Consider the following 27714-nt stretch of genomic DNA (forward strand, 5'->3'; position numbering starts at 1 on the left):
GTCTCATGAAAGACACAAGGTGAAAAAACAGACCCAGAGAACAGCCATTGACTTGTCTCAGATCAAGCAGTGCCTCTTTGTTGGAAAAGCAGAATTGATGTTTGCCAGGGACTTTGTACAGGCAGAGACACAGAATTATACAGACATAGAATTATAAACTGTTAATTATGAAGTATTCAGACATTTTCTTAAAATGCCTTATTATAAAGTCAAAGTTTCTTTGTTCTAAATTTCTTTTCACAATAAATTTTACTCTTCGCATGAATTAGGAAAACACAGAAAAGCCCCAAATTCTGTCTTTGCAGAAGCATTATCCTTCTATAACTTTTTCTGTGCAAATTTGGTTATGCATATATTTTTCTCTAATTGTAAATAGATTTATTGTTATTTTCTGTTTAGAAGAGTAATAATGATTATTAGAAAAATTCATAGTAGTGAACACCATAAAAAGGCATAAATTACTGTAATCTAGTCACTCATAATTAGTCATAGGTCATTAATCATTTTGGTTCATATATTTCTGCATACCCACACAGTTACAAAAACCAGATCATCATGGAACTTAAGATATAAGCCCCTTGTAGACTCTTTCTTTTTATGTAATATGTCATAAACACTTTTCTGTGACACTAGATTTTCCTCTACATGATGCTTTCTAAAACTTTTTATTATAACTTCAAACTGTACAAAAATAGCATAGGCATTATAATAAACTTCCTGTACCTATTATGCACATTCAACAATTACCAATTGTATACTCCATACTCCTTTTACTCAACGGATTTTTTAAAAAGCAAATTGCAAAAATTATTTTATCCACAAATATTTCAGTATATATCTCTAAAAGATTAGGACTCTTTTTTTTTTAAGATTTATTTGAAAGAGAGAGAGAGAGCATGAGTGGAAGGGGCAGGAGGGAGAGAAGCTGAAGCAGACTTCTTGCTGAGCGCAGAGCCCAATGTGGGGGTTCATCTCAGAACCCTGAGATCACAACCTGAGCCAAAACCAAGATGGACACTCAACCAACTGTGCTACCCAGAAGTAGGTAGAAATGCTTAATATGAATAGAGTTGATAGGAGGCCACTGATTCTGGACACTGACCTCTGCCTCCCTGAGAGGAACACTAAAGTCAGCCTTTGTAACAGTCCTGCCTTGTTTAGCTTATCAAATCTGGATGGAGCAAAAGCCCCCGCATTCTACTCACTTCATCAGAAACGAGTCTGAACAAGCCAGGCACTGTCCATCAGATACTCAGGCATTCTGACAGTTCAGTTCTGACCACAAGCCAAATGTAAATCGAGAATGCCAAGTCATCCATCATGCGTTAGCCACGTGTGAGGTTAATGCCCCATCTTTTAGAAGCACACAAAGGGCCATTTGAGAAGGAAAGTCCCACCAGCTCCAACTGAAACACATAGCCCACATTTGGATCATCTTTCTGAATAGCATCTTGGTTTGGAAGGCACAGCTGTTGCTGAGATCCCTCAATATAGCCTGCTGTTCTCTGTGGAAGCTAGGGTAGATTAGTGTGGTTAACTTGAGATGTAGTAAAGTCCTCCAGCCTGCCCTCTCCTCTAAATAGCCAACCTGCTGGCAGCCAAATGCTGATGTTTGCCAAATTATCCATGTCTGCCTGCTAGTGGGAAAAGCTGGGTGGTGGTTGAACTCATCATATGCCTTTAGGAACATCAGCACCCCTCCCAGGAGCTCGGTTCCACCAAATCAGGACAGGAACAGGCTCTATTTCATACTGGAAACTCCCCTTAGGAACGAGCACTTCTGATCCCGGGAGAGTGGATGATTGACGGAAGTGGCCTTCTCTGACTCAACTCCCAGAGGTGTGGCTCTTAGAGAATTTCATGAAAAATGAGATGTGGACCAAGGACAAAGCCAGAGTCAGGTTTACGCCCCTAACAGCTGTGGCTTTCAAATTGCTTCAGATTGAAGAAGTTGAAACAACAGCTGCAGATTCATTCCTTGTTCTTGGGATGGGAGGTGATGGGTGCAAAATACAGTGGAGACACAAAGGCCATGACAACTTTTTTCTACAGTAAACACCAAACTATGTCTTGGGCTCTGTAAAATAAGATGGAAAATGAATACACGGCATTAGATAGACCCCACCCTTGTGACTGTCCAAATTCAGATTAATATTTTTATTGGAAGATGCCCTAGGCTCATAGAATTCTAAGAAACCTTCGCGTTTTCTAGTCCACATATAGGAACTGCGTTGGCCCTCCTGTCATTCCTCATGCTTATGTCCATGACAGACATTGTTAGTCACAGAGCTCTCGCCTGCTTTCAAACATTCATTCTCATCACAGATGTGGTCCAGGCTCTCTCTAGCAGTTAAAGGAGAGCTGACACTCATGATAAAGATAATTTGCCATCCCTGATCTAGCCCAACTCATACATTTTATACATGGAAAAGTGATGGCCAGAGAGGGGCAGAAGCTACCCAAAGTCACACAGTCTATCGGTGTTATTTGTAGAAAGCTAACTAAAGGGCCTAGAATTCTTTGAAACGTCAAGCAAAAAATAGGCCACTGCTTACTTAACTATTGTGCTATATTTGTTCTCTCTCTTTTCTAGATTCATCAAAATGTTTCTCTAAATTTTGAGGGCTTTTTTTTTTTCTAATAGAAAAGCAATATAGCTCTATAAAAATACAAATAAACAAAACCAAAAAACCCACTCAAAAGCAGCACCCACACATAAAACTATTGTGTAAAGTCATGGTCTATAGACCTTTTTTTACAGGTATGTTTACATTTACCCACTTATCTATATTTTTATGCGAGAGTAAATTAAGTTTTATTTTTTAGAGGGCCTGGTCACAAGAAATTCCTAATGAAAGCAATGCTTCAGTTCATACCCTCGATTGGACCTATATTGTACACACTGTTTTGTGACCTGATTTGAGTAAATGTTCATCAATTGTGATGAACTTCTGTTGTTAGACATTTAGACTCTCACCAGTTTCTTACTACTCTATTATCTACTCTAAATCTTTGCTCAAAGCTTAATTGTTTTCTTAAGGGCAAACAAATTTTAAAGGCTTTTGACACACATGGATAAATTGCTCTCCAATAAACCTGGAAGCAAGAGGCCAGGAGTGTCTCTGAAGTACATGCTTTTTTTTTTCAGCAGTTTCACCAACACAAGATGTCATTACTATTTTTCTTTTATTCTCTCATCAGCATGCTTTGTATATCAAGAAAGAGTGTAGAATGTCCAAAGGTAAGGCCACACTTTTGCAGATGCTAGAATGAGAGGCATGACTGAACAATAACAATGAACTCACATTTATTGCAAATTTACCAAGTGTCAGGCATCAGGCATTAACTTAGAGGGTTGACAACAACCCATCTTGTGGAGATGTTCAGGAGGGTTAAGCAACTTGTCCAATGTTCCATGAAACCAAGCTCGGTTAAGTCTGACCTGCATACCACCAACCCCTCAGCCATGCTGCCTCCACAGGGTCACTACAAGTAAATATTTGTACGGTAGTTGATTGTTTTCCTCTGGTAGGACAGACCTGAGCACTCCAGAAGGGAGCAGCCATAAAAATAGGCTAAAAATGCAATCTTAGTTCTCCTAGTCAGTCCTGACCAGAATAGCCCCAATGGACTTCAGCAATGTTTCAACTGGGTTTGAGGGTATGACCTGAGGTAGTATTTTTATTAAGGATTTCTTATGACTGAGAACTCTAAGAAGGAAACTTGAATTATCCCATATAAAAATACAGCCACCCAAGATTACCAGTGGCATTTCCTTTTTATAGTGTTTGGTGCTAATAATAGCCTCAAACTCCTCAATCCAACTTTCCAGCTTTTTAAAAGAACAGTACTTACGAGAATGTCTGAATACTTGTGACTGGTAGGGTTTATTCCATCCAATGTTTCCTGTGTTTTTTCTGGAGAAAGCAAAGGGCTTGGGAGTTGGTGGCTGCATACAGTCTCTGTGCTGCCACAGGGATCTGGTGAGGGAAACTTGGTCACCAAGCAAGAGCCAGAGAGAGAGGCTCAAAAGGAAGCAAGGCAGGGATGAAAGGTTAGAAGAGGACAGAGGTATGAGGGTTTTTATGGAGAACTCAGAACAAGTCAGATTATCTGTCTTAGGTTCCAGGGAGCTTTTCCCAGTAGGAAAAATGGGCTGCTTTCTCCATGTTGTTGTTCTCTGGACAGTCTTGTTCCTGTCCTGCCAGCACTTGGTGTCTGATAGGACCCGAAAAGGGTTGCAATCCTTCTAAGAGCATGGAAGGTCTTGGCAAAGCAGAGAGTGACTTTATGAACCAAAATATTCTCTGAAGGTTTCCAGCTCTTGTTTACTTCAATCTTCCACAGCATGTCTACAGGTGGAGGCCCTCTCCCTTCCACAGCACCTGCAGAACAAGTCACTGTGTTTCAAGGCTCTCTCTTTTTGAAAAAATTATTTTTTGGAGATATAATTTACATCTAATAATATACACTCATTTTAAGGGCACATACATCTCAATAAATTTTGATGGATGTGGTCACCTGTACAACCACCACCACAATCAAGATAAAACACTCTTATCACCTCAAGAACATTCTTATCTGATCCTCCCAGCCAGTGCCCCACCTCCACCCCCACTCTAAGCTACCATGGGTCCACTTTGTATCACTGCAACTTAGTTTTGCCATTTCCAGAATTTCACATAAATTGAGTCAGAGAGTATGTACTATCTTGGTCATGACTTCCTTCAGTAGGCATAAAATGTTTGAGATTCATCAGTGTCATTGCATGTATCAACAGTTCATTTGCAATGGTGAGTAATATACTATTGCATGGATATACCTCCATCTGTCTAGCTATTTGAGTTTGCTTCTTTTGATTATCATGAATGAAGGTGCTATACACATTCATGTAAAAATCTTTCTGTGGGTATGTACATTCATTTCTCTTGGGCAAATATCTAGGAGTAGAATTTCTGGGTCGTGGGATAAGTATATGTTTAACTTAATAAAAACTTGCCAAACTGTTTTTCAAAATGGAATATCTAAAAGTTCCAGTTGCTTCACACCCTCATCAATGTTTGATATTGTCAGTCTCTTGAAGTTTAGTCATTCTCAGTGGTATCAAATAGCATTTCATAGTGGTTTCATTTGCATTTCCCTTCTAACTCATCATGTTGAATATCTTTTCATGTGCTTGTTGGCCATTTGTATATCACCTTTTTCAAAGGGTCTGTTCAAATCTTCTGTCCGTTTTTCTTTAATTGAATCACCTTCTCTATTGACTTTTCAAAGTTCTTTTTATATTCTGGTTACAAGGCCATTATTGGATATTTGCTTTGCAAATATTTTCTCCCACATTGTGGCGTGCCACTTGAGTATCTTAATAGTGTCTTTCAAAGTGCAGAGTGTTTTGTATGGTGAAGTCTAATTTATCAGTTTTTCCTTATATGGTTTAAACTTTTCTTTAAAAAAATTATTTATTTATTTTAAAGACTTTATTTAATTGAAAGAGAGAGAGTACATGCACAGGGTGAGGGGCAGAGGGAGAAGCAGACTCTCCACTAAGCAGAGACCCCCATGTGGGGCTCAATTCTAGGCTCTAGGATCATGACCTGAGCCAAAGGCAGACGCTTAACTGACTGAGCTACCCAGGTGCCCCATGGTTTAAACTTTTGTGTCCTGTCCATAAAGTCTTTGCCCACCTCCTTACACTTTGTTTGTACTCAGTATAAGTTGTAGGAGGAACTGTGCTTTCCTAAGGGGCAGAGATTGTGTTTGCTCTTCTTTGCATTCTCCCCTGTACCTAGATTGTGCTGGCTACATACACTAGGTATGTAGCTCAATGGTAATGTGATTTCATTTAGTGGGACAAGAATTTATCTAAGTTTTTCTTGTAATCAGTCATGTTTCCAGTCTTTTATCTCTCCCTCCACAGAGATCTCATGGGTTCTGAACCACCTTTGATGACCAATCGATGACTTCCACATCCTCCCCTCTGCCTGGCTTGCCTCAATCCACCTGTTTCCAGCATCTTCACCCTCAAAAATTTTTAATCACATTTATTGGTGGTATCCTAATCAAAAGTCTTTGGGTTGCAGATGCATAAACTCAGTCAAGTTAATTCAAGTAGAAAACAGTGTTTATTGAAAGGCTGCAGGGGGCAATCACACAAGTGAGGGGTGTGGGAAACAGGTGAGCTTGGAGGATAGCTTGCTTGACTTGAGTGACCAAGGAGAGCCCCATAAGCATTTGAAATGAAGTCTGCCTATGTTTGAAAAGGTTAACATGGTGTGAGAAGTCTTCCTGTAAATGAAACAGTGTGCATAAAGGCAGAAAGATAGAAATGTGCTAGTTATTCTCAAATACTCCTTGGCACTATGGTTATTTGGGAGTCAAATTCATCTTCCCAACTGAATTCTGAATATGAACTTGATATTATATTTCTTCATATTACTTTAGAACAAAATAATAATAGAGTTTACCATCACCACCACCATCACCATCAACATCATCACCACCACGAGAACTATTGATTTAACAATTATGTGCTAGGTACAGTATTAAACGCTTTTCCATATTTTTTTTTCTAATCCTCAAATTGCCTTTGGAATTTTATAGCTGAGGAATTTGAGGCTCAGGGAAGGAGTGTTCTTTAACTTGACCAAAGTGATTACTTAAAAGACACAGACAAGGGAAAGACACATCCAGCCAGATCTGCCTGTTCTCAAAGTCCCTTAATCTTGAAGCTTAAGGCCTCTTAAGAATATGGTTTCAACTCTTGACTTGCTTGTTGAATGAAAAAGGCTGCCTGTGATCAGTATTAGAAATCCTCCCCCTGCTCAACCCCTTCCCAGGCGTCTACAACTATTAAGGTATTAGTGCAGCCCAGAACTAAAGATCTTTAATGATGACTTTGTCCATCATGAAGGTTTCTGTCTCTTTGAAAAAGACAGAAAATCATTATTTTTTCTGACAAGTCCTTCTTCAAATGGGATCTTAATCCTCAAGCCTGCAGGAATCTTGACACTAGGAGGAAGTCATTGCTTAGCCACAGTTGGCACTGCTAATCTTTGGGCAAACTGATTCTTTTAAAGTTGTTTCCTTGACTTGGGTTTCTATGTAGAGAACTTGGTTACAGAGAACACATAGGAAGGACTTTGCAACTGATACTGATCAATAAGCTTCAAGAGGCAGGGAGGAAATGATGGGCATAAGTGGCCCCTGGTGACCCTCCTTGAAGCAGATACACTTTTAAGATATCTACAAGAGTGGCTTTTTAAACCCAGGCCCCTATTCAGAGAAAAAGATTACCTTGTGCATGTGTTGCTCTCCCTTTGACATGGAATCGTTGGGCCAGCAAAGGAAACCTTCTCATCTCCATTCTCTGAATCATAATCCGTATATACTATTGAAATTAGTCACAGTCTGTAAAACAGGAAGTGGAGCTATAGAGAAGGACCCTGGCCCAGGAAGTAGTATGAATCACTCCAGTGTGGTGCACTGGGTACCACCCATTGTTGGCATTAAATCCCAACTCTGCCCTGCTCTCAGCATCTCCACCCGCTGCCTGCTCTGGTGATTTGTCTAACACACAGTCTAATAAACATAGCTCTGAGTTTGTTGCTAAGACCAGCTATTTGCATCCATGTAACTCTTTGTATAGTTACAAATTATAATGCAAGGCATTTTGATTTATCAATCTGCCTATCCATTCATTCAGTGAAAATGAACTTGGTAATAATAGTAATTTATGCACCCACCACGGGACATGACATTGTGGCATTGTGCTAGACATAGAAGCTATGATGCGTGCAATCATGGTCACTGCCATCATGGAATTGGTAGTCCAGCGCAGTGGTGTTTTGTTTTGTTTAAACAATTCAGTGAAATTCAATTGAATTGTAATATAAAAGGTATTTCTTACTGAAGATTATAGTTGAAAACATTGAGACAAACTGATTTAGTGGAGGTTATTGTCAAAGATTCCTCTGACTATCCTCCTCACAGTCACTGGAGAGTTGATGGGGTCTCATGAAGGAGACAGAAAATATTATTACTATTGTTGCTTGTAATAGTATCCGTCAGGCATTGTATCTTGCAGGGAAAACAAAGGTTATCAAATACACCTGTCCTTGCCTTCAATCGTTTTGGAGATTACCCTCAGGATGGAGGCACTCAACATCTTTGTTTGGTACACCAGCCACTTCTGGATGATCTGGTTTCTATCTCTCAGTTTCCCTTTATATCATTCATACCACTTCCCTCCATCCTTCTCAAATGCCCTCCTGACCCCAGCTGCCTGAAAATACCTCCTCACTTTTGAACACTCAGCTTAATGTGTCACTCTGTGCCTTTGCTTCTTGTTTCATCTTTCACAGTCACATCTCCTTTTTTCTTCTGGTTATGGCATCCTCTTTCCTTTGGGAAGTCCTCCCTCTCTCCCATCACCACCACTACCACACTCGATGTGGCGCTGGTGATAGGCAGGGCTCCTAGGGTGGGCTCATGATCCAGACCTAGAACTCCATGTTCTGGATACTGCAATTGGTCCAAGGATGGTATACAACCCAAGGAGGCCAGTCACAGTTTGTGAACCTTTTATGTTAAGATAGTTCAGGTTGGGTCTCCAAATGGTCATGACTATACAATGTCTAACTTTATAGCATCCTTATTTGTCTACAGCACATCTCCTACCATACTGTAAATTCCCTCAAGGCAGGGACTGTTCTTTGATTTTAAAAATATGGATGTGTATGAATTTGTATGTGTATAAAAGTAGTATATTCTCTTTGTAGGAAAGTGGTGGGCAATTTGCTGTAGAAAAATTTTAAAATACACAAAAAGGTTGTTAAGCACTTGTAATCTTCCCTCTCCCAAAGATATATTTTTAAGGATTATTTATTTCTTTATTTTAGACAGAGAGAGAGAGAGAGAGAGAGAGAGAGAGAGAGAACACATAAGCAGGGAGGGACAGCGAGGAGGGTGAGGGAGAAAGAATCTGAAGCAGACTGTACCGAGTGTGGAGCCCAATGTAGAGCTTGATCCGTGACCCTGAAACCATGACTTTTTAAAAGATTTTATTGATTTATTCATGAGAGGCACAGAGAGAGAGGCAGAGGGAGAAGCAGGCTCCTTGCAGGGACCCCGATGTGGGACTTGATACCTGGACCTGGGACCATGTCCTGAGCCAAAGGCAGATGCTCAACCGCTGAGCCACCCTGGCATCCCTGATATCATGACTTGAACCGAAACCAAGAGTCAGATGCTTAACTGACTGAGCTACTCAGGGGCCCCTCCAAAAGACATTTTAACAGTCTTTTTATAATGCAGATACACATAAAACTCACATTTTACACAAGTAGAATATAATTGAACATATGACTATAACTTTCTTCACATAAGTGATATATTGTGAAAACTTTCCCATGTAATTAGCTATTTTTCCTTATGATTTTTCTTGGCTATCAATTATTCTTAGATGGAAAATTTATCATGGCCTATTCATCAAAACTTTTTTTGGAAATTTAGGTGGTTTCTACTTCCCATTACTATAAAAAATTCAGTGTCTGGTTTACACCAAAGATGATACTGTGAAGAATGGTCTTTTCATTGAAAGATCCTGGTCAATGAGATATCCATTTGACCAGTGTATAGGTTATCTATTGCTTTAACAATATTACCACAAACTTGCACTTTAATACAATGTAATATGTTATCTCAAAGTTTCTGTAGACAAGGGTTCAGGCATGGCATAACTAGTGTCTCACCAAGCTGCAATCGAGGTGTTTGGGTTGCAGTATTGTTGGAGGTTCAACTGGTGAAGGATCTGCAATCAAATTCATATAGTTATTGGCAGAATGCAATTCCTTGCAGGTTGCCAAAATGAGAGCTTTGTTTTTTTGTTTTTTTTTTTAAGATTTATTTATTTATTTTAGAGTGGGGTGGGGGGAGGTTTAGAAGGGGAGAGAGAACCTCAGGCAGACTTCCCACTGAGTGTGGAGCCTAAAGCAGGTCTTGATCCCATGACCCTGAGATCATGACCGGAGCCAAAATCATGAGTTGTATGCTTAGCCAACTGACCCACCCAGACTCCTGGAGAGCCTCAGTGATCTGCTGACTCTTGGCTTGAGGCTACCCTCAACCTCTTTGTTGCATGCCTCTTTCCATGGAGTAGCTCAGAGAGAGACTCCTGTCTAGTTGGGTGTTACACTTTTAAGTAACGTAATTATGTACATGTAATCACATACAGCCTGTCACCTTTTCTAAATTTTATGAGTTAGAAACAACTCACAGGTCCTACCTACACTCAGGGGAAGGGATCACACAAGAACATAAGCACCAGTGTGGGAATCATAGAGACCGCCCTAGACTCTGCCTCAGTGAGTTTCTCAGACTTTCTTGATACCTGGCACCTATAATGTCTTGGTAACTTTTTTTCATGGCACCTCTAGCCCAGAAGAAACACCTAACATTTTTTTTTAATTAAGTAGTTATATCCAAACAATTTCATAAATATTTATATCCTAACAATTTAGTAATCATTTGAAAAAATAGTACATATAATTTGAAAGAAAAAATAGTATTTTATTTTTAAGCAACCACAATATTTACTAATGGATTTATACTTCTGTTGGGCACTGTAGGGCTTATTGGGTCTTCAAATCTTATTGAGTGCCATTATTCACATCTCCTGATTTCAAAGAGTATTTACTTTTGACACAGCAACTTCAAAAAACCCAGCTTTGCAAAAATATCATGTCATTGAAGAGAATGTAGTACAATTTAATGTTGGAACTGTGAACTACTCCAAATTAATAGTTTCTGTAGTATCCAACAAATGTCACTGTGCTTCTCTCAAAAAATGTAAAAATAATCTCATGACACCCTGTGAATTTATTATGGCTACCAAGGGTGACTTGGTACATAGTTTGGGAACCATGGCCATATGGAAAAATTTTTTTGACCTTGACTTCATACCATATACAATATCAATTTCTGATAGATTGAAGATCTAAAGGTAAAATGAAAATAGTAAAGCTTTCAGAGGAAGAACATTTTTTCTTATCCTGGAGTGGTGTACAATCTCTTGAATAGGATTCAAAAAGTACTAAACATAAAAAATTGATAAATTCAACAATTAATATAAGAATTTATTTTCATCAAAAGTGAGTGAAAAGGCACCTTATAAAGGGGAAGAAGGTGTTTGCATACATATATCTGACCAATGGCTTACAGCCAGGATGTTTAAAGAACTGCAAACTGAGAAGAAAAAGACTACTCAGTAGAAAGATGGGAAATAGACATGAACAGACTCCAGAAAAGAGGTTATACATTGGCCAGTAATTGTAGGAAGAAGTTTTAATCATTAATCATCAAGAAATAAAAATTGAAACCATACCTCAATACCAACACACCCACCAGATGGCTAAAAAAATTTTAAAGTTTTATCAAGGGTGTGAAGAAACCAGAACTCTTTTACAAAGTTGGTCGGGGTATAAACAGGTGCAGTCATTTTGTTAAACTGTGTAGTACTATCTACTAAAGTGGATCTTATACAATGACCCAGCATTGTCACTCCTGGGTATATACCCCAAAGAAATGCAGATGTATCTTAACCAAAATTTGTACACAACAACCCAGTTTATAACAGTCTTAGTCTGGAAACTACCCAAATGTCCATAAATAGCAGAAGAGATGAATAACTTGTGGTACATTCCAATAATGGACTACTATACAGAATAAGCAACTCATAACTGCATAAACAACATGATGGCATCTCACAAACATAGTGTTTTTTTTTTAATTTTTATTTATTTATGATAGTCACATACAGAGAGAGAGGCAGAGACACAGGCAGAGGGAGAAGCAGGCTCCATGCACCAGGAGCCCGACGTGGGATTCGATCCCGGGTCTCCAGGATCGCGCCCTGGGCCAAAGGCAGGCGCCAAACCGCTCTGCCACCCAGGGATCCCATCACAAACATAGTGTTAAGCAAAAGAAGCCAGGACATCCCAATCTTCTTTCTTCTCCCCCCACTCCCCACAATGTAAACTGCTTAACTGTATGATTCCATTGATATAAAGTGCAAAAAGAGTAAATTTAATCTATATTGTTAAAAGTCAGGCTAATAGTTCCTCTTGGTGGGAAGGGGATCTGTGAGTAGAAATTGGGCTTCTGGAGTGCTGGTCATGTCTTCTTTCTGGATCTAGGTACCAATCACATGGCTATATTTAGGTTGTGAAAATAGTTGAGTGGTATACATGTGCTCAATACATGCATGTATGTTGTACATCAATACAAAGTTGAAAAAAATGTTGCCGTGAATATCCTTATAGCTATATTTTTACAGATATACCTGTTTTTTCTCTTTTGACTAAATTCCTAGAAGTGGGACTGCTAAATCAAATGGTTTGAACATTTTTTACAACTTACAATATATGTTGCTAACTTGTCAGGGCTGCTTTTATTTATCTTTGTCTCCCTGTGCCTAGCGTCATGTCACTGACTGACATTTGAATAGGTGAACAGACGAATAAATGAGGGCCTTCCTTCAATTCCTTGAATGAGTCAGGCCTAAGACCAGGTCCTATTTGTTCTGCCCGGAAATCTCATCCCCCTGTACTTAATACTGCTGACTCTCAGCTTAAAAAAACTCAACTGAGAGCCTTTCTCAACCATGCTGTCTGAAGTATTCCTCCTCTTATTCTTGTCTTATCTCCTCTTGTTTACAAATCCCAATGCAAAATTATTATATTTGATTTATTTGTGTAGTTGCTTGCTTATTACCATCCTCCCACTGGACTCTAAGTACCACAAAGATAGGAATGACATATATCTTGCCCACTATTTTATCCCAGCATCTACCTAGCACAATGCCTAGGAAGGAGAAGGCTTTTATATTAATGAGACATTTTCAGCCGCAAGGGTGGCTCAGATGGACTCAGACTTAAACAAAAAAATTGTTTTGGCTCATTTAATTGAGAAATTCAAGGAGTAGGTTTTCTTCAGATATGCCTGGATCCACAGGTTCAAATAATATTATTAGAAACTTTGTCTCTTTTATTTCTCACCACTATTTGACCTCATTCTTAGGCAGGTTCTTTCCTGATACAGTAGCAAGAGAACTACCCACACAGCCCCCAGGTTACATTGCTATCTCAGAAAAAAGGAAGCAACTTTTTGATAGAGCTGTCAAGAGTCTTGGGGTGGATGCTCATTGTTCCAGCTGAGGGCCACATAACCAGTACTGAGCCAAGCATAGTGAGTATGGGGATGGAGCTCTACACTCAGTTTCTTTGACTGTCTCTGAATGGGTGGATGGGTGGGAGAGGGGGCTCTACCCCATCCAAACCAGAAATGCAGATGTGGACAGGTACAAAACCACCTGGCACTAACTTACTTGCCTAACTCCCAGTCCTACTTACCACTTGATCAGCTGCAGGGACTCAGCTCTCTTCCTGGGTGTATGCAGCCGTTAACCTAAACCAAGCAGCTGAGACCTACAAGTAATTGAGCTATTTTCCAGCTAAATGGGGCCAGCTAAAATTAAGTGTTTCCCTGAACCTTGATTGCCATTTTTATTCACGCAATATATTGGCATTCCCTGAATGCCTTTGCCCTTTACAATTTACTTGGGAGTTAGGTAGAGGTCTGCTCTTTGTAACATAGGGGTGGAGTTCATATATAACTTTTTCCTCCTTCCCAGTCCTTATCCTAAACTAAGTCTTCATATATAGTTTTCTTGATCTGTTTAAATCTCATGTCCCCACCCCTCTGTTTTACCCACCTCCTTCACCCACTTCAATCAGATCAACCTAAAGCTGACTGAGCTAAGTGACAAATAGGAATTTTCTCATTGGTATGCAGAGGTACATCAGATACATAAACTCACTGGCAGCCTTAGTATTCATTGCCTTGCAGACTCATCACTTTAGACTTCCAATTTGGCTCCTTTTTCAGGGTTTGTCCGTGACCTTGAGGAAGTCAATTCCCTCTTTCTGGACCTTGGTAGCTCTAGCTGTAAAATGAAATAATTACCTTGTCTGCTGAATAAGATGGTTTCTGAAGTGCCCTCTCAGATCTCTGATCCCAGAATTACCTTTCTCCCTCCTTAGCAACCTGGTGATGAGAAGGTTAACATTAAATGTGAGTTGGCTGTGGGACCAGCCACATGATTTGTGGATTCCCATACAAAATGTCCAAAAATTATTAAGGATTTCAAGATAGTAACAGCAAAGTATTAAGTCAAGTATGGGGCTCTTCTGAGAGCAGGGTCCTGTGCAACTGCCTGGGTCCCACTTCTGTGAAGCTAGTATGGATCCCTGAATTAATTAGATAGGATTAACCAGCTATGCTGATGCCCTTCCTCAAAATTTTGCATTTAACCTCCACCATCTTTTGCAGGGATAGTAAAATCAAATATCTGTAGAATAAATGAGTGATGTGGGCTGGTGATGGTGGTGACTGTGACAAAATGGAGAACAAATATTATCTCTAAAAGGAGCAGCTAATATTGTCTGCCAATGTGAGGCTAATACTGTCACCATGTGAGGATTTAGTCTTACTATTGTCCAAACTTTTAATGTTTCTTTATTTTATTTTATTTTATTTATGATAGTCACAGAGAGAGAGAGAGAGAGAGAGAGAGAGAGAGAGAGGCAGAGACACAGGCAGAGGGAGAAGCAGGCTCCATGCACCGGGAGCCTGATGTGGGATTCGATCCCAGGTCTCCAGGATCGCGCCCTGGGCCAAAGGCAGGCGCCAAACCACTGCGCCACCCAGGGATCCCAAACTTTTAATGTTTCAAAAGAAATCAGGATTAGAATTAAAAAAGAAAAACTCCTGAGTTTTTTTTTAAACATTGTAACTATTGAGAAAAATTATCTAAAATTTGTCAATGAGGCAAAAGGATAATGGCAATTCCTTTTAATGGCATCCAAGAGCAGTGGTTCTCAAAGTGTGCTTTCTAATCAACAGTATCAGCATCACCTGAGAATAAAGCATTAGCATTTAAATACTTATATATAAGTGATGTGAATAAAAGCAATGATACAAGGGACAGAAGGAGTAATTGAGATTATTTTGTTATTATAAGGTACTCACACTACCTCTGATGTGGTACAGTATTATTTGAGAGTGGACTTGTATTAACTGTAAATGAATCCTGCAAAATATAGAGTAACCACTAAAAAGTTTTAAAAAAAGAAGTATAATCAGTATACTAAGAAAATGGAGTCATCATAAGATGTTCAAAAAACCCCACAAAAGGCAGCAAAAGAGTGGAAGGCAAAAATAAGAACAAAGAACAAGGACAACAAATAGAAAACAAGTAACAAATATGATAGATATCAATCCAGCTATATCAATAAGCTCCTGGAATATCATAGTCTAAATGACCCAACTAAAAAAAGATAGATTGTCAGAGTGAATTAAAAAACTTAATTATGTGTTGTATACAAGAAATCTGCTTTAAATATAAAGACATGTATAGCTTAAAAGTTAATGGATGCAGAAAAATATACCATGCCAAACACACTTCAAATGAAAATCGGAGCAGCCATATTAAGTTCAGAGAGAGCAGATATCAAAGCAAAGAAAGTTATCAGGGATAAAGTAGAGCATTACATAATGATGAAGGAGTCAATGTTCCAAGAAGACATAACAATTCTTAATGTGTCTATGCCTAACAATAGAGCATCAAACTATATGGGACAAAAATTAATAGAATTTCAAAGAGAAATAGATGAACCACTATCATAGTTGGAGACTTCACCACCCCTCTATCACAAATGGACAGAGTCTGCAGACAGAAAATCAGTAAGGATAGTTGAACTCAACAACACCATCAATCAAGTGGATATAATTGACATCTATAGATTAGTTCATCCAGCAATAGCAGAATACATATTTTCCTCAAGATCACATAGAACATTCTTCATTATAGACCACATTCAGAGCCATAAAACATACTTTAACAGATTAAAAAGAATAGAAATCATACTATGTCAATTCTCAGACCACAGTGGAATTAAACTAGAAAGCAATAACAAAAGGATAAATGGAAAATTTCCAAATACATGGAGATTAAACAGTACATTTCTAAATAACACATGGGTCAAAGAAGAAATCTCAAAAAAAATTTAAGACTATTTTGGGTTAAATGAAAATGAAAAACAGCTCATCAAATTTGTGAGATACAGTGAACATAGTGCTTAATGGAAATTTATTGAACATGTATATCAAAGGAAAAAGATCTTAAAAATAATTTAATTAAGGATTATTTATTATTAATTAATAACTTATTCATTAAGGATTTATTATTAAATTAGGATTATAATTATGAAACTATAAAAAGAAGAGCAAATTAAATCTAAAGTAAGCTCAAGAAAATAAATAATAAAACTGGAGCAGAAGTCAATTAAATTGAAAACAAGACATCAATATAGAGAGTCAATTAAACCAAAAGCTGGTTCTTTGAAAAGATCAATAAATTGATAAGCATCTATCCAGGTTAACTATGAAAAGAAGACAGAAGACAGATTACTAATATCAGAAATGAAAGAGGGGACATCAGTACAGATCCTATGTATATTAAAAAGATGACAAAGGAATACTACGAACAACTCTATACCCGTGCATTTGGTAACCTAGATGAAATGGAACAGTTCCTTGAAAGACCCAATTTGCCAAAACTGTCTTGATTAGTGTTTTGCACCTTATCCTTTGTAACATCATACTAGAAGTTCTAGCTAATGCAATAATGCAATAAGATGTACAGATTGGCAAGGAAGAAATAAAATTGTTTTCATTTGGAGATAATATAATCATCTATGTAAAAGATCTGAAAGATTGACCAAAAAAAAGCTTCCAGAACCAATAGGTAATTTTTACAAGATTGCAAGATATACAAGGTTAATATAAAAGGCAATCACTTTCCTATATACTAGCAATGAACAAGTGGAATTTGAAATTAAAAATGCAACATCCTCTTATTACCACCCTCCAAAATGAAATACTTAGGCATAAGTTTAACAAAACATGTACGAGATCCATATAAGGAAAACTATAACTTTGGTGAATGCAATCAAAGAAGAACTAAATAAATGGAGAGACATTCCATATTCATGGGTAGGAAGATTCACTATTGTTGAGATATTAGTTCTTCCCAACTTAATCTATAAATTCAGTGCAATTCTTATCAAAATCTCAGCTTGTTATGGATATTAACAAAGTCATTCTAAAGTTTACATAAGGAGGCAAAAAAACCAGAATAGCCAACACAATATTGAAGGAGAACAACACTGGACCCTACTCAACTTCAAGACTTACTTTAAAGCGACACTAATCAAGACAATGTGGTATTGGCAACAGAATAGACAAATAGACCAATGGAGCAGAATAAAGTTCCCAGAAATAGACCCACATAAATATAGTCAACTATTCTTTGACAAAGGAGCGAAGTGCAATACAATGGAGTAAAGATTTTTCCTTTCCACAAGTGACATTGGAACAACTGGACAACCACATACAAAAAAAAAAAAAGGAATTTAGATAAAGTCCCTACATTCTTCACAAAAATTAGCTAAAAATGGATATGTAAACACAAAACTATAAAATTCCTGGAGGATAATATAGGAGGAAACATAAAAGACCTTGGGTATACCATGACTTTTTAGATATAACACCAAAGGCACAATCTATGAAAAAAGATAATTGGTAAACTGGACCTCATTGAAATGAGAAACTTCTGCTCTGTGAAAAACAGTGTCATTAGAATGGAAAGATAAGCAACAGACTGGGAGAAAATATTTGCGAAAGACATTTGGTAAAGCACTGTTATCCAAAGTATGCAAAAAACACTTAAAATTCAACAATAAGATAATAAACAGCTTGATTTAAAAATGGGCCAAAGATTTTAACTGACACCTCATCAAAGAAGATATACAGATGGCTAATGAAAATACTTTTGATACCGTATTTTGTTAGGAGATTGCAAATTAAAATGAGATACCACTACATGTGTATTAGAATGGCTAAAATCCAAAACACTGACAACAGTGTGAGCAACAGGAACTCTCATTCATTACTGGGGAGAATGCAAAATGGTACAGCCACTTTGAAAGACAGTTTGACAGTATCTTACAAAACTAACATACTCTTATTTTTTTATTTATTTTTATTTTTAAAAGTAAACACACTCAACATACAACTTAACAATCATACTCCTGGGTATTAACTCAAATGAATTGAAAATTTATGTCCACATAAAAACCTGCACATGATATATATAGCATATTTATTCATAATTGCCCAAGCTGGGAAGCAACCAAGATGTCCTCCAGGTAAATAAACTGTGGTATATCAAAACAATGGAGTATTATTCAGCGATAAAAAGAAAGAAGCTATCAAGCTATGAAAAGACATGGAGGAACCTTAACTGGATAGTGCCAAGTTAAAGAAGCCAGTCTGAAAAGGCCACACGTTCCACCTATTTGACACTCCAGAAAAGAAAAAACTAGGGAAACAGTAAGAAGATCAGTAACTTGCAGTTTGGGGTTTAGGAAGAGAGATGAATGATTTTTAAGGCAATAAAACTACTCTGTGTGACATATATAATGGTGGATTCACGTCATTACCCATTTGCCAAAACCCAAGGAGTGTATAACACCAAAGTGGACCCTGATGTAAACTCTGTACTTTGGGTGATGATGATGTATCAGTGTAGGCTCATTACATCAATCATAACAAATCTACTACTCTGTGGGTGGGGGATGTCAATAGTGGTGTAGGTTGTGCATATGTGGGGAAGCGGAGTAGAACGAATTCTTTATACTTTGTTCAATTTTGTTGTGAACCTAAAATATCTCTAAAAAAATAAAATTAATTTGAAAAATATATTTCCTGTAGGGTCCTGTGGGAGCAAACAAGTATCAAAGCCTGTTTCTTGGCTGCTCTGCCAGCTGTGGAGGCACCACCCTGTGCTTCTGATAATGGCCTGAATTCAGCCCAATTTCCAGAGTGACAAGGAGAAGAGGAGAAAAAAGGCAATTTGGCCAGGAGTCTGAAGCTGGGGTTCCCTGTAAACTTGGCATGAGAGATCCCACAGACATCCCAGGCAACTTCCCCTCCTCAAGCATCAGTGTGCTCATCTGTAATAATACCAGAATAGCATAGTGGTTTCAGACCATAGTGGCTTCAGTGGCTCTGAAGCTCCTCATATTTCAGTCTGAATTTGGGCTTTGTCTCCAACCTAGCAAGTGCATGAACATGCATGCATTGCCACCTAACTCTAGCCTCAAAGTAGGAATATCAGTAGTACCTATGGTGGAGGGTTGTCCCAAGGATAAAATGTGATAATGCACTGGGCTCATTGTAAGCCTTATGCAATCAATTATAACTATTATTATTATGTGGGTCTTATGCAATCAATTATAACTATTATTATTAGGTGGACATATTACATTGCCAAAGTTGGACCCTTTCTGACCTATAAAATCAACAATTCCATATGGTTTGAACTTCTATCTCTTATGGGACTGTTATGGGCACTAAATGAGATAATATAGGCACTGGGCTTGCTACCATTTAAAGTGTTCAATACATGATATAGTGATTATTATTTTTTTTAAGATTTTATTTATTCGAGAGAGAGAGAGCACATGTGTAGGGTGGGGGAAGGAGAGGTAGAGGGAAAGGGAGAAACAGACTCACGGCTTGATCCCAGGACCCCCAGATCATGACCTGAGCCAAAGGCAGACACTTAACAAACTGAGCCACCCAGGTGCCCCAATAGTTATTATTATTCTTATTATCCACAATCCTGGGGATGGTACCACCAGGTGAGAAATCAAAGGACCCAAGACACACATCAAGAAACTTGATCATCCTCTGTAACTGTCCTTTCATTTACTTGTCAGTTGCTACTCCCATCTCTCTTTTCCCTCACCTTCTCCTCCCCTAATTATTATAGTGGAGACCTTGTCTTAGAAATCTTTGTATTTGTAGATTCTAGCAAATGCTAGGTACATAGTAAGTATTCATAGAAATGCTGTTGAATGAGTGATTCCAAGAGCTTTATGGGTTCCACAGGGGTTGGGGGATTTGCTTCTCCTATGGATTAGTGGGCCCAAAAAATAGACTGAAGACTAGAATCTTGAACATAACCAAGAGACCTGAGTAAAAGACCTCTTTAGGCTTTAGTTTCTTCTGTCAGAATGGGTCCAATAATCCTGACCTTGCTCCATCATAGAGTATTTGAGTTATAAGAGTGTTGCTGGGAAACTCCACATCTATTAGAGTGGCTAAAATGAAAAGAACTGATGATGATACCAAGTTCTGATGAGGATGCAGAGCAACTGAAACTCTCATATATTGCTGGTGGGAATGCAAAACTGCACAACCACTTTAAAAAATACTTTTTGTAGCTTCTCATGAAGTGAAACATACATTTAACCACAAGACCTACAGCAAGCTCACTCCTAATTATTTATCCCAGAGAAATGAAAACTCATGTTCACACAAAACTTGAATATTTATAGTAACTTTACTCATAATCATCAAAAACTGGAAACATCCAAAGTCCTTCTACTGGTGAATGGATAAAATCACTATGGTACATCCACACAATGGAAAGCTACTGAATAATAAAAACGTGATACCTACTGATACATGCAACAACATGGATGAATCTTAAATACATTTTATTGAATGAAAGAAGTCAGACTCAAAAAAAGAAAAGAAAGAAAGAAAGAAATAAGCCAGTCTCGAGCTGAAATCTGTATGGTTCCATTTATATAACATTCTGGAAAAAGCAGTGCTATAGGGACATAAAGCAGATCAGAGTTTGCTAATGGTTGGGAGTGACAGGAAACAGGAGGGAAGTGTTTGGGGTGATCTTGATTGTGGAAGTGGTTATTTGTTAAAACTCATAGTCGTGTAAACTTAAAAAATGGAGAATGTTAATGTATGTAAATTATAGTCAAATAAACCAGACTTAATTAGTTGCTGGGAAAATGGTTTATTTATTTATTTATTTATTTATTTATTTATTTATTTATTTATTTATTTATTTTTATTGGAGTTCGATTTGCCAACATATAGCATAATACCCAGTGCTCATCCTGTCAAGTGTCCCCCTCAGTGCCTGTCACCAGTCACCCCATCCCCCTGCCCAACTCCCCTTCCACTACCCTTTGTTCGTTTCCCAGAGTTAGGAGTCTCTCATGGTTTGTCACCCTCTCTGATATGGGAAAATGGTTAATAAAGCAAAGTTACCACTGGGCCAACATTATTACCATTGTAAGGGCTAATGAGGACAATTCTCCTCAGGGCAATTTGGGAGTGCGCTGAGCCAGAATGAAGTAATAATTATCAATTATTTAATTTATACTTTAATTAAACATTTATTGTGCCTTCCAAATGTTGGGGGGATGAGAGAAGAGTCAGGTGCACCTCCTATTCACAAAAGGCTCACAATGTAGTGGGAGTGGGGTAAGAAAAAGAAAATTATAGTATAACATGATCATTATCTTTGATAATAACCGAAGAATCAGTATATAATTAGACTCTTCACACATTACACAATTAAAAGGACAAGCTAAGCATTATGAATACACTCCTCACCCCTTACTTAATAGCAGTGGGGTGAGGATAATAAAAGCTAGCGTTTATTATTGACTGCTTACTTTGTGAGAGGTGTTATTCTAAGCACCCATTTAAGCTTCACAAAAACCCTGAGTTAGGAGCCATCATAGGTGAGTTTATTTGCCCATGGTCTCTCAGCTGAAAGGATAGCAAATGGATTTAAACCTTGGTGTGATGGCCACCTCCTAACCATGACAGTATACTGTAGCTAGAGAGGAAGAGCGACCTGGACCACCTAGACTACCAAAATTGAAAATTGGCAACCGGTTGTTCTAACTCTGCCTTAGTTTGCCTAACATCAGAGGACAGAGTCAAGCACACAAAAATCTCTGTGTAAGACACCAGGTTAAACCATTATTCCTCTTATGATCCTTTTCTGTGCTTACCATTTACCCACCCACCCCTATTACTAAAGTAATATGTAATTATTATAAAAAAATGGAAGAGGCAAAAAAAAAAAAAAAAGACAAACAAAACTCAAGAAATCAAATTAAACAAAAAAAATCTTTATCCATCCATAGTCTCACCACCTAGCGGTAAATACTGCTAGTATTTTGGCACATTTCCTTCTAGTCTTTTTAAAAAATGTCTTTTATTTATATAGCTGAGATCATACTTAATTTTGGACTTTTTTTTTTGCTTAACATCAGAGCATGAACTCTTCATAAACATTATTTTAAATGGATGTATAATAATCCATCACATAGATATTCTACAATTAATTAACTGTTCCTTCACTGTTGGATATTTAGGTCATTTCCAATATTTTCACTATTATAAATAAAACTATTATTAACATTCTAGTTCATAAATCTTACAGATTATTTTTTTAGGATAGTTTCCCAGAAATGTAATTACTAGGCTAAATGTCAAGAATATTTTAAAGATTACGTAGAGATGTAGTATTCTTTAAAAACAACAAACACATTCTTTACAAACAAATGGAAAGGTTTCTAAGGGGTCAAAAGTTGTTTGTATGCTTGTTTCTGTGTATAAGTATGGAGGGGGGCGGATGAGAGAACTGGGAACTTTCTCACTACTCGGTCAGTGTGGCTAACCTGACTTCTTCTCTTGTGAGCTACTGCCCAATTTTCAGGGGCACATGCTGATTAAATATTGATCACTGAGTGCCACCAAATGGAAGCAAATTTCGTGTATGGAGTTTGTATTCCTTTTGCAAGTATATTGTCCACAGAATCAGAAAGACTCAATACTTGTGTTTTTCACAAGCAGAGAGCCCTTTCACTGCCATTATCTCAACAGCTTTTCATAGCTCCTGAGTGAAATGGGTTGGGACAGCCATTAACATTCCCAGGTCATTGTTTAGAAACTCAGACCCAGGAAGAAGTGACTTACCCAAAGTCACAGAGCTAGTTGGAGAGAGCTGGGACTAGAGTTTTAGTCTCATGGCTCTAAGGCAAAAGTTCCTGTTATGGACTGAATTATGTCTTCCTCCCATTTGTAGCACCCGCCCCCCATCCATATGGTTGAAGCCCTAACCTGCAGTGTCACTATATTTGAAGACGGCCTATGAGGAGGTAAAAAAGATTAAATTAAGTACTAGGATGGGGCCTTGCTCTGATAGGATTAGTGTCCTTACAAGAAGAAGAAGAAGAAGACCAGAGCGCTCTCCCTGCACATACACAGAGAACAGACCACAGGAAGACACAGCAGAAGGCAGCTATCTACAAGCCAGGAAGAGAGGCCTCACCAGAAATCGACCCTGCCAACGCCATGAGCTTAGACAGCCTCCAGAACTGTGAGAAAATAAATTTCTGTCATTTAAGTCACCCCGTTTGTGTTATTGTGTTATGGCAGCCCTAGCGGACTAATATAGATTTTGGTACCAAGAAGTTGGGGGGGGGGGACTATTGCTATAACAAATGCCTAAAAATGTGGAAGTGTCTTTGGAACTGGGTAATAGTTAGAAGCTGGATAAGTTTTGGGGTACATCCTAGAAAAAACACCTAGGTTGCCTTGAAGAGATTGTTGATAGGAATCATATGCTCTGGTGAGGGCTGAGGAATAAAAGAAGAGCTGTTAAAGAAAGAATCTATTATTAGGGTGCCTGGGTGGCACAGTTGGTTAAGTATCTGACTCTTGGTTTCAGCTCAGGGTGTGATCTCAGCATTCTGGGATCAAGCCCCACATCGGGCTCTACACCCTACAGGGAGTCTTCTTGAAATTCTCTCCCCACCCCCCACCCCCAGCCCTCCTCATGCTGTCTCTCTCTCTCTCTCTCTCAAATAAGTCAATGAAATTTATTTTTAAAGAAAGCATCTATTATTTTAGAGAAGACACACATCATCATGGACAGAATGTTGGTAGAACTATGAAGTTTAAGGTGATTCTGATGAGGCCTCACCCAGAGCATGGAAATGGAAACTGGCAGAAAGGCGATCCTAGTCGTAAAGTGGCAAAGAACTTGTCTGTTTTGTGGAAAGTAGAAATTGCAAGTGATGAACTTGGATGTTTAGCTAAAGAGATTTCTAAGCAAAGTGTTTAAGGTGTGGCCTTGTTTCTCTTTGTGGTTTATAACAAAACATGAGATGAGAGGGATAAATGGAGGGGAGTGCCAAGCCAAAAGGAAGCCAGTTTGAAGATTTGGAAAATTCTCAGCCCATCCATGTTGCAAAAACCTAAAATATGTGTTCTAGGGAGGGCGCCAAGGGTATGCCTGGCCAGCTACTCTATAAGGAGGTCACCCATGCAGTTCATCAGCCATCTCAGCAGAAACTAGGAATAGAGATGGGTTGTATACCAGCAGGGACACTTTCAGTTTGGACCAAAGGGAACAGAGAAGGGGTAAAATAAAGGAAAGCTGTTGGACTTCTGGGATTCTACAGGACAGGACATTCAAGCTATTTGTGTCTTGTGCTTCCCAATATCCAGTATTTTGTTGAGTTGTGCAAACTTGGGTTTGAAGAGGCTCAGTGAGAGGAACAGATGACAAGACATCTGAGGCTTGGTTTCTAGAGCCAGCCTTGGCTTTGCCAAAACTTGCTAAGGGATCTTAGGCAAGCCACTTCTCCCTGATTATCAGTTATCCATCTGCAAGATAAGGTGTGCTGCATCAGGCTCTGGAGTTAGACAGATGTGGGCTTGAATCTAGACTGACATTAGTTGCATGACCTTGCACAAACTACTTAGCCCCTTAGGTTTGGTTTTCTCGTCGGTAAAACAGGGTAAAGGCACCTACCCTGGGGATTACTGGGCTAATTAAGAGATGATGTATGCGGAGTCCCCGGCACATTTTAAAGGACAATAAAGTAGTTCATTTCCTAGATTGATTGATTGATTATGTTAATGTATGCAAAGCACAGAGGCCAGTTTCTGGCACTTAGTAAGGGCTGTATTGGTCTTAGTTACCATTTTTTTTTTCTTATTCTAACAGATAGTAAGTCCTCAGTAAGTGAGCTCCTTATTATTGCTTTCAGGCCTCATTGGCCCTCATTTCCCTCCAAAGCCCTAAATCCTACCTATACCTAATTCCGTCCCCCCCGCCCTCCCCCCGCCCCCTCGTCCACTCCCAATATAGCCGTGGTCTTTCCCGTCCTAGTACTTTTGTCTACTCGGTTTTCTGGGCCTGGTGCTCCATTTCTCTTCCTCGGGAGCTCAGATGTCTTCCCCACTGGGAATCCTCTCTCCACCACCCTCCTCCTCCCAGTCAAAGGAATGGCTCCCTGATTTGTGTCCTGCTAAGAAAACAACTCCATAGAGCGCTTAGTTCTTTGTGTCGGGTTAACTCTTAGGCGTCGGCCTCCGAGAGCAGCGGCCTCCGGGGCACCGTGCTGGGCGGGTCGCCTCTGGGTGTCACCCCAGGCGTCCAGCTCGGTGCGGGACACAGGAAACAGACCCCCGCCCCCGCCCCCGCCCCCGCCCGGAGGGGTCCACGGTAGCCCCGGGAGGCCCCTGGAGGCCCGGGCCCGCCCACCGCGAAGCCGGCCCCTCTGCGGGCGCGCACTCCGCCCGCGGCCCCCCGCCACCCGCGCCCGCGCCGCGCCCCGGGGTCCCGGCCCCTCCCGCGCTCCTCCCCCCGCGGCGGGCCCTGCGGAGCCGGGCGGGGGCGGAGCGTCGCTGCCGATGGCCGGGAGCCGGGCGGGGAGGCGCTGGGCGAGCCGCGGGCTCCAGACGCGCCGCCGCGGGGCCGGGGGCTGGCATGGGCGCGTGCTAGGGGCCGCGGAGCGCGCGAGGGGCCGCGGCCACCATGGCCCGGGGCGCGGGCGCCGTCCGGCTCTGCCTGCTGGCGCTCGCCCTGCCCGGGTGGACCACAAGTAAGTGCGGGGAGGGCGCGGGCGCGGGCGCGGGCGCGGGCGCGGGCGGGGATGCGGCGGGGGAGGATGCGGCGGGTGGGCTGGTGGCCCGGGGACCTGGGGGGCGCCCCCCGCGACCCGGCGGAGCTGCCTGCCCGGGGCCCCCAGCCTGCGAGCCGCGGCTTTGTTCCCACGCGGTGCGCCCCGGGAGGGGGGTCGCGGAGACCCGGAGACCCGAGCAGGCCCCTCCCTGGCTCGCCCCCCTCTCCTTTCTCTTTCTCTAGTTTTCCTGCCTTTTTCTTGGCTTCTTTTCCCGCTGCTTTCCCGGTCTCTCCTCTTTTCTTAGTCTTTGTGTGTGTGTGTTCCTATAAATATGTTGATAAAATTGGAACCATACCGTACGTACAGCTGTGTGCCTCGCATTCTCCACTTCACGTGATGAGCCCACATCGTTACATTCCCCCAAAAGACGGTTTTAAGGACTGTGGATCACAGCAAGACATCGCAGAAGTGTAATCTTCAAAAAGTTAAAAACGTTGACTCCCATAGATATAGGATGAATGGGTGGCAAAGATTCCTTCAATTCATTAATGAGGCGGTGAGTAGGATGGTGAAGCCGGTTCAAAGCACCAGAGGAACGGGCGGTACAGGCATCAGAGAAAACGTTGAAGCCATGTGCTGGGACAGATACAAAAGCGGTCAGTGCCCCCATAGGGTCAACCAACCATCATTCTTAGTTCTCTTTCCGTCATACTCAAGTCATTTGCATCTCTACCAGTCAAAAATCTACAGCTGACATATAACTTCACAGAGTATGGTCTTTTAATTCGTTGTGAATTAAAGCCAAACCAAGGTGCATTCCCCTAGAAAAATTTGGTGATCTATGGGAGGGCCTCTTAAACAATGCTTCAGTATGACATTGAAAGGACATCCTGCTTGCTTTTTGCCTCATTTGCAAGTTTTGGACAATTTTTCTTAAGCTGTACTGTCTTCCTCTACTCTTTAGCCTTGCTTTTAGTATTTTTTTTTTTTTTGCGATCATAAAGATAATTTCATTCTTTAAACATTCCATGAACCATCATATAATTCTTTTTTGTTGCCAAAAATCTAGACTTATCGGAGCCACCAGAGTAGGGATATGCTTCCCTTGGTTTTCCCATGAATATCAAGCACCTAGTACTTGGTAGATAGTTAAGCATTCAGAAAACACATTACAAATAAATGAATGCATTGCTTCTGATTTTTACCAGTATGATGAAACTAATGCTTGTCTAATGAGATCATTTTTTTCAGATACATTTTGATTGAGAATACATTATATCAGTAATCTGAAAGGAACATCAATCACCCATAATCCTGCCACTCTACCAGAACAACTGGGGCCATCTTTCATACCACTCATTGTATTCTATATGATCGATGTGGTTGGTTTGGAAAGAATAGATTTTGGAGTCCTCACTCGCACCCTAGGAGTCCTATGGACTTGGCCTATTCTTGTGGAGACTAATTTATCTAGGTCTTGGGAAATTACCATTTTATTAAGGTTACCTGCAAGAAAGTGCTTATAGTCTGTAGTGCCTAGAACAAGTCTTACCTCAAATAGGTTTCAGTTCACCTTTCTTGAAAAATAGAAATCCTGCTACTTGTCTTGTTTTGAGGATAAAGGGAAACTAAGAGGTGGTAGTGATTTGTAAAGTAGGAAGTGATCTACAAATGGAAACTTGCCATTAGGTCTGTAGTGCCTAGAACAAGTCTTACCTCAAATAGGTTTCAGTTCACCTTTCTTGAAAAATAGAAATCCTGCTACTTGTCTTGTTTTGAGGATAAAGGGAAACTA

General features: G+C 39.9%; 1 protein-coding gene and 1 long non-coding RNA gene across 2 annotated transcripts in view; one reads left to right on the forward strand and one right to left on the reverse strand.

The window, feature by feature from the left end:
• Window positions 1–649: 649 nt before the first annotated feature.
• Window positions 650–26640, reverse strand: LOC140632394 (uncharacterized). The gene is made up of 4 exons (XR_012029956.1): window positions 26275–26640; window positions 7294–7407; window positions 3856–4385; window positions 650–2077 (listed from the first exon to the last, which is right to left on the reverse strand). It is a non-coding gene; the product is annotated as an uncharacterized lncRNA (long non-coding RNA).
• ADAM19 (ADAM metallopeptidase domain 19) overlaps window positions 25772–27714 on the forward strand; it is an 83345-nt gene continuing 81402 nt past the window's right edge. The window contains exon 1 of the mRNA XM_072824340.1: window positions 25772–25898. Coding sequence (XP_072680441.1) covers window positions 25832–25898 — 67 coding nt within the window. The 5' untranslated portion in view covers window positions 25772–25831. The remainder of the gene's footprint in view (window positions 25899–27714) is intronic.

Source organism: Canis lupus, chromosome 4 (assembly GCF_048164855.1).
Source record: "Canis lupus baileyi chromosome 4, mCanLup2.hap1, whole genome shotgun sequence".
Lineage (NCBI taxonomy): Eukaryota > Metazoa > Chordata > Mammalia > Carnivora > Canidae > Canis > Canis lupus.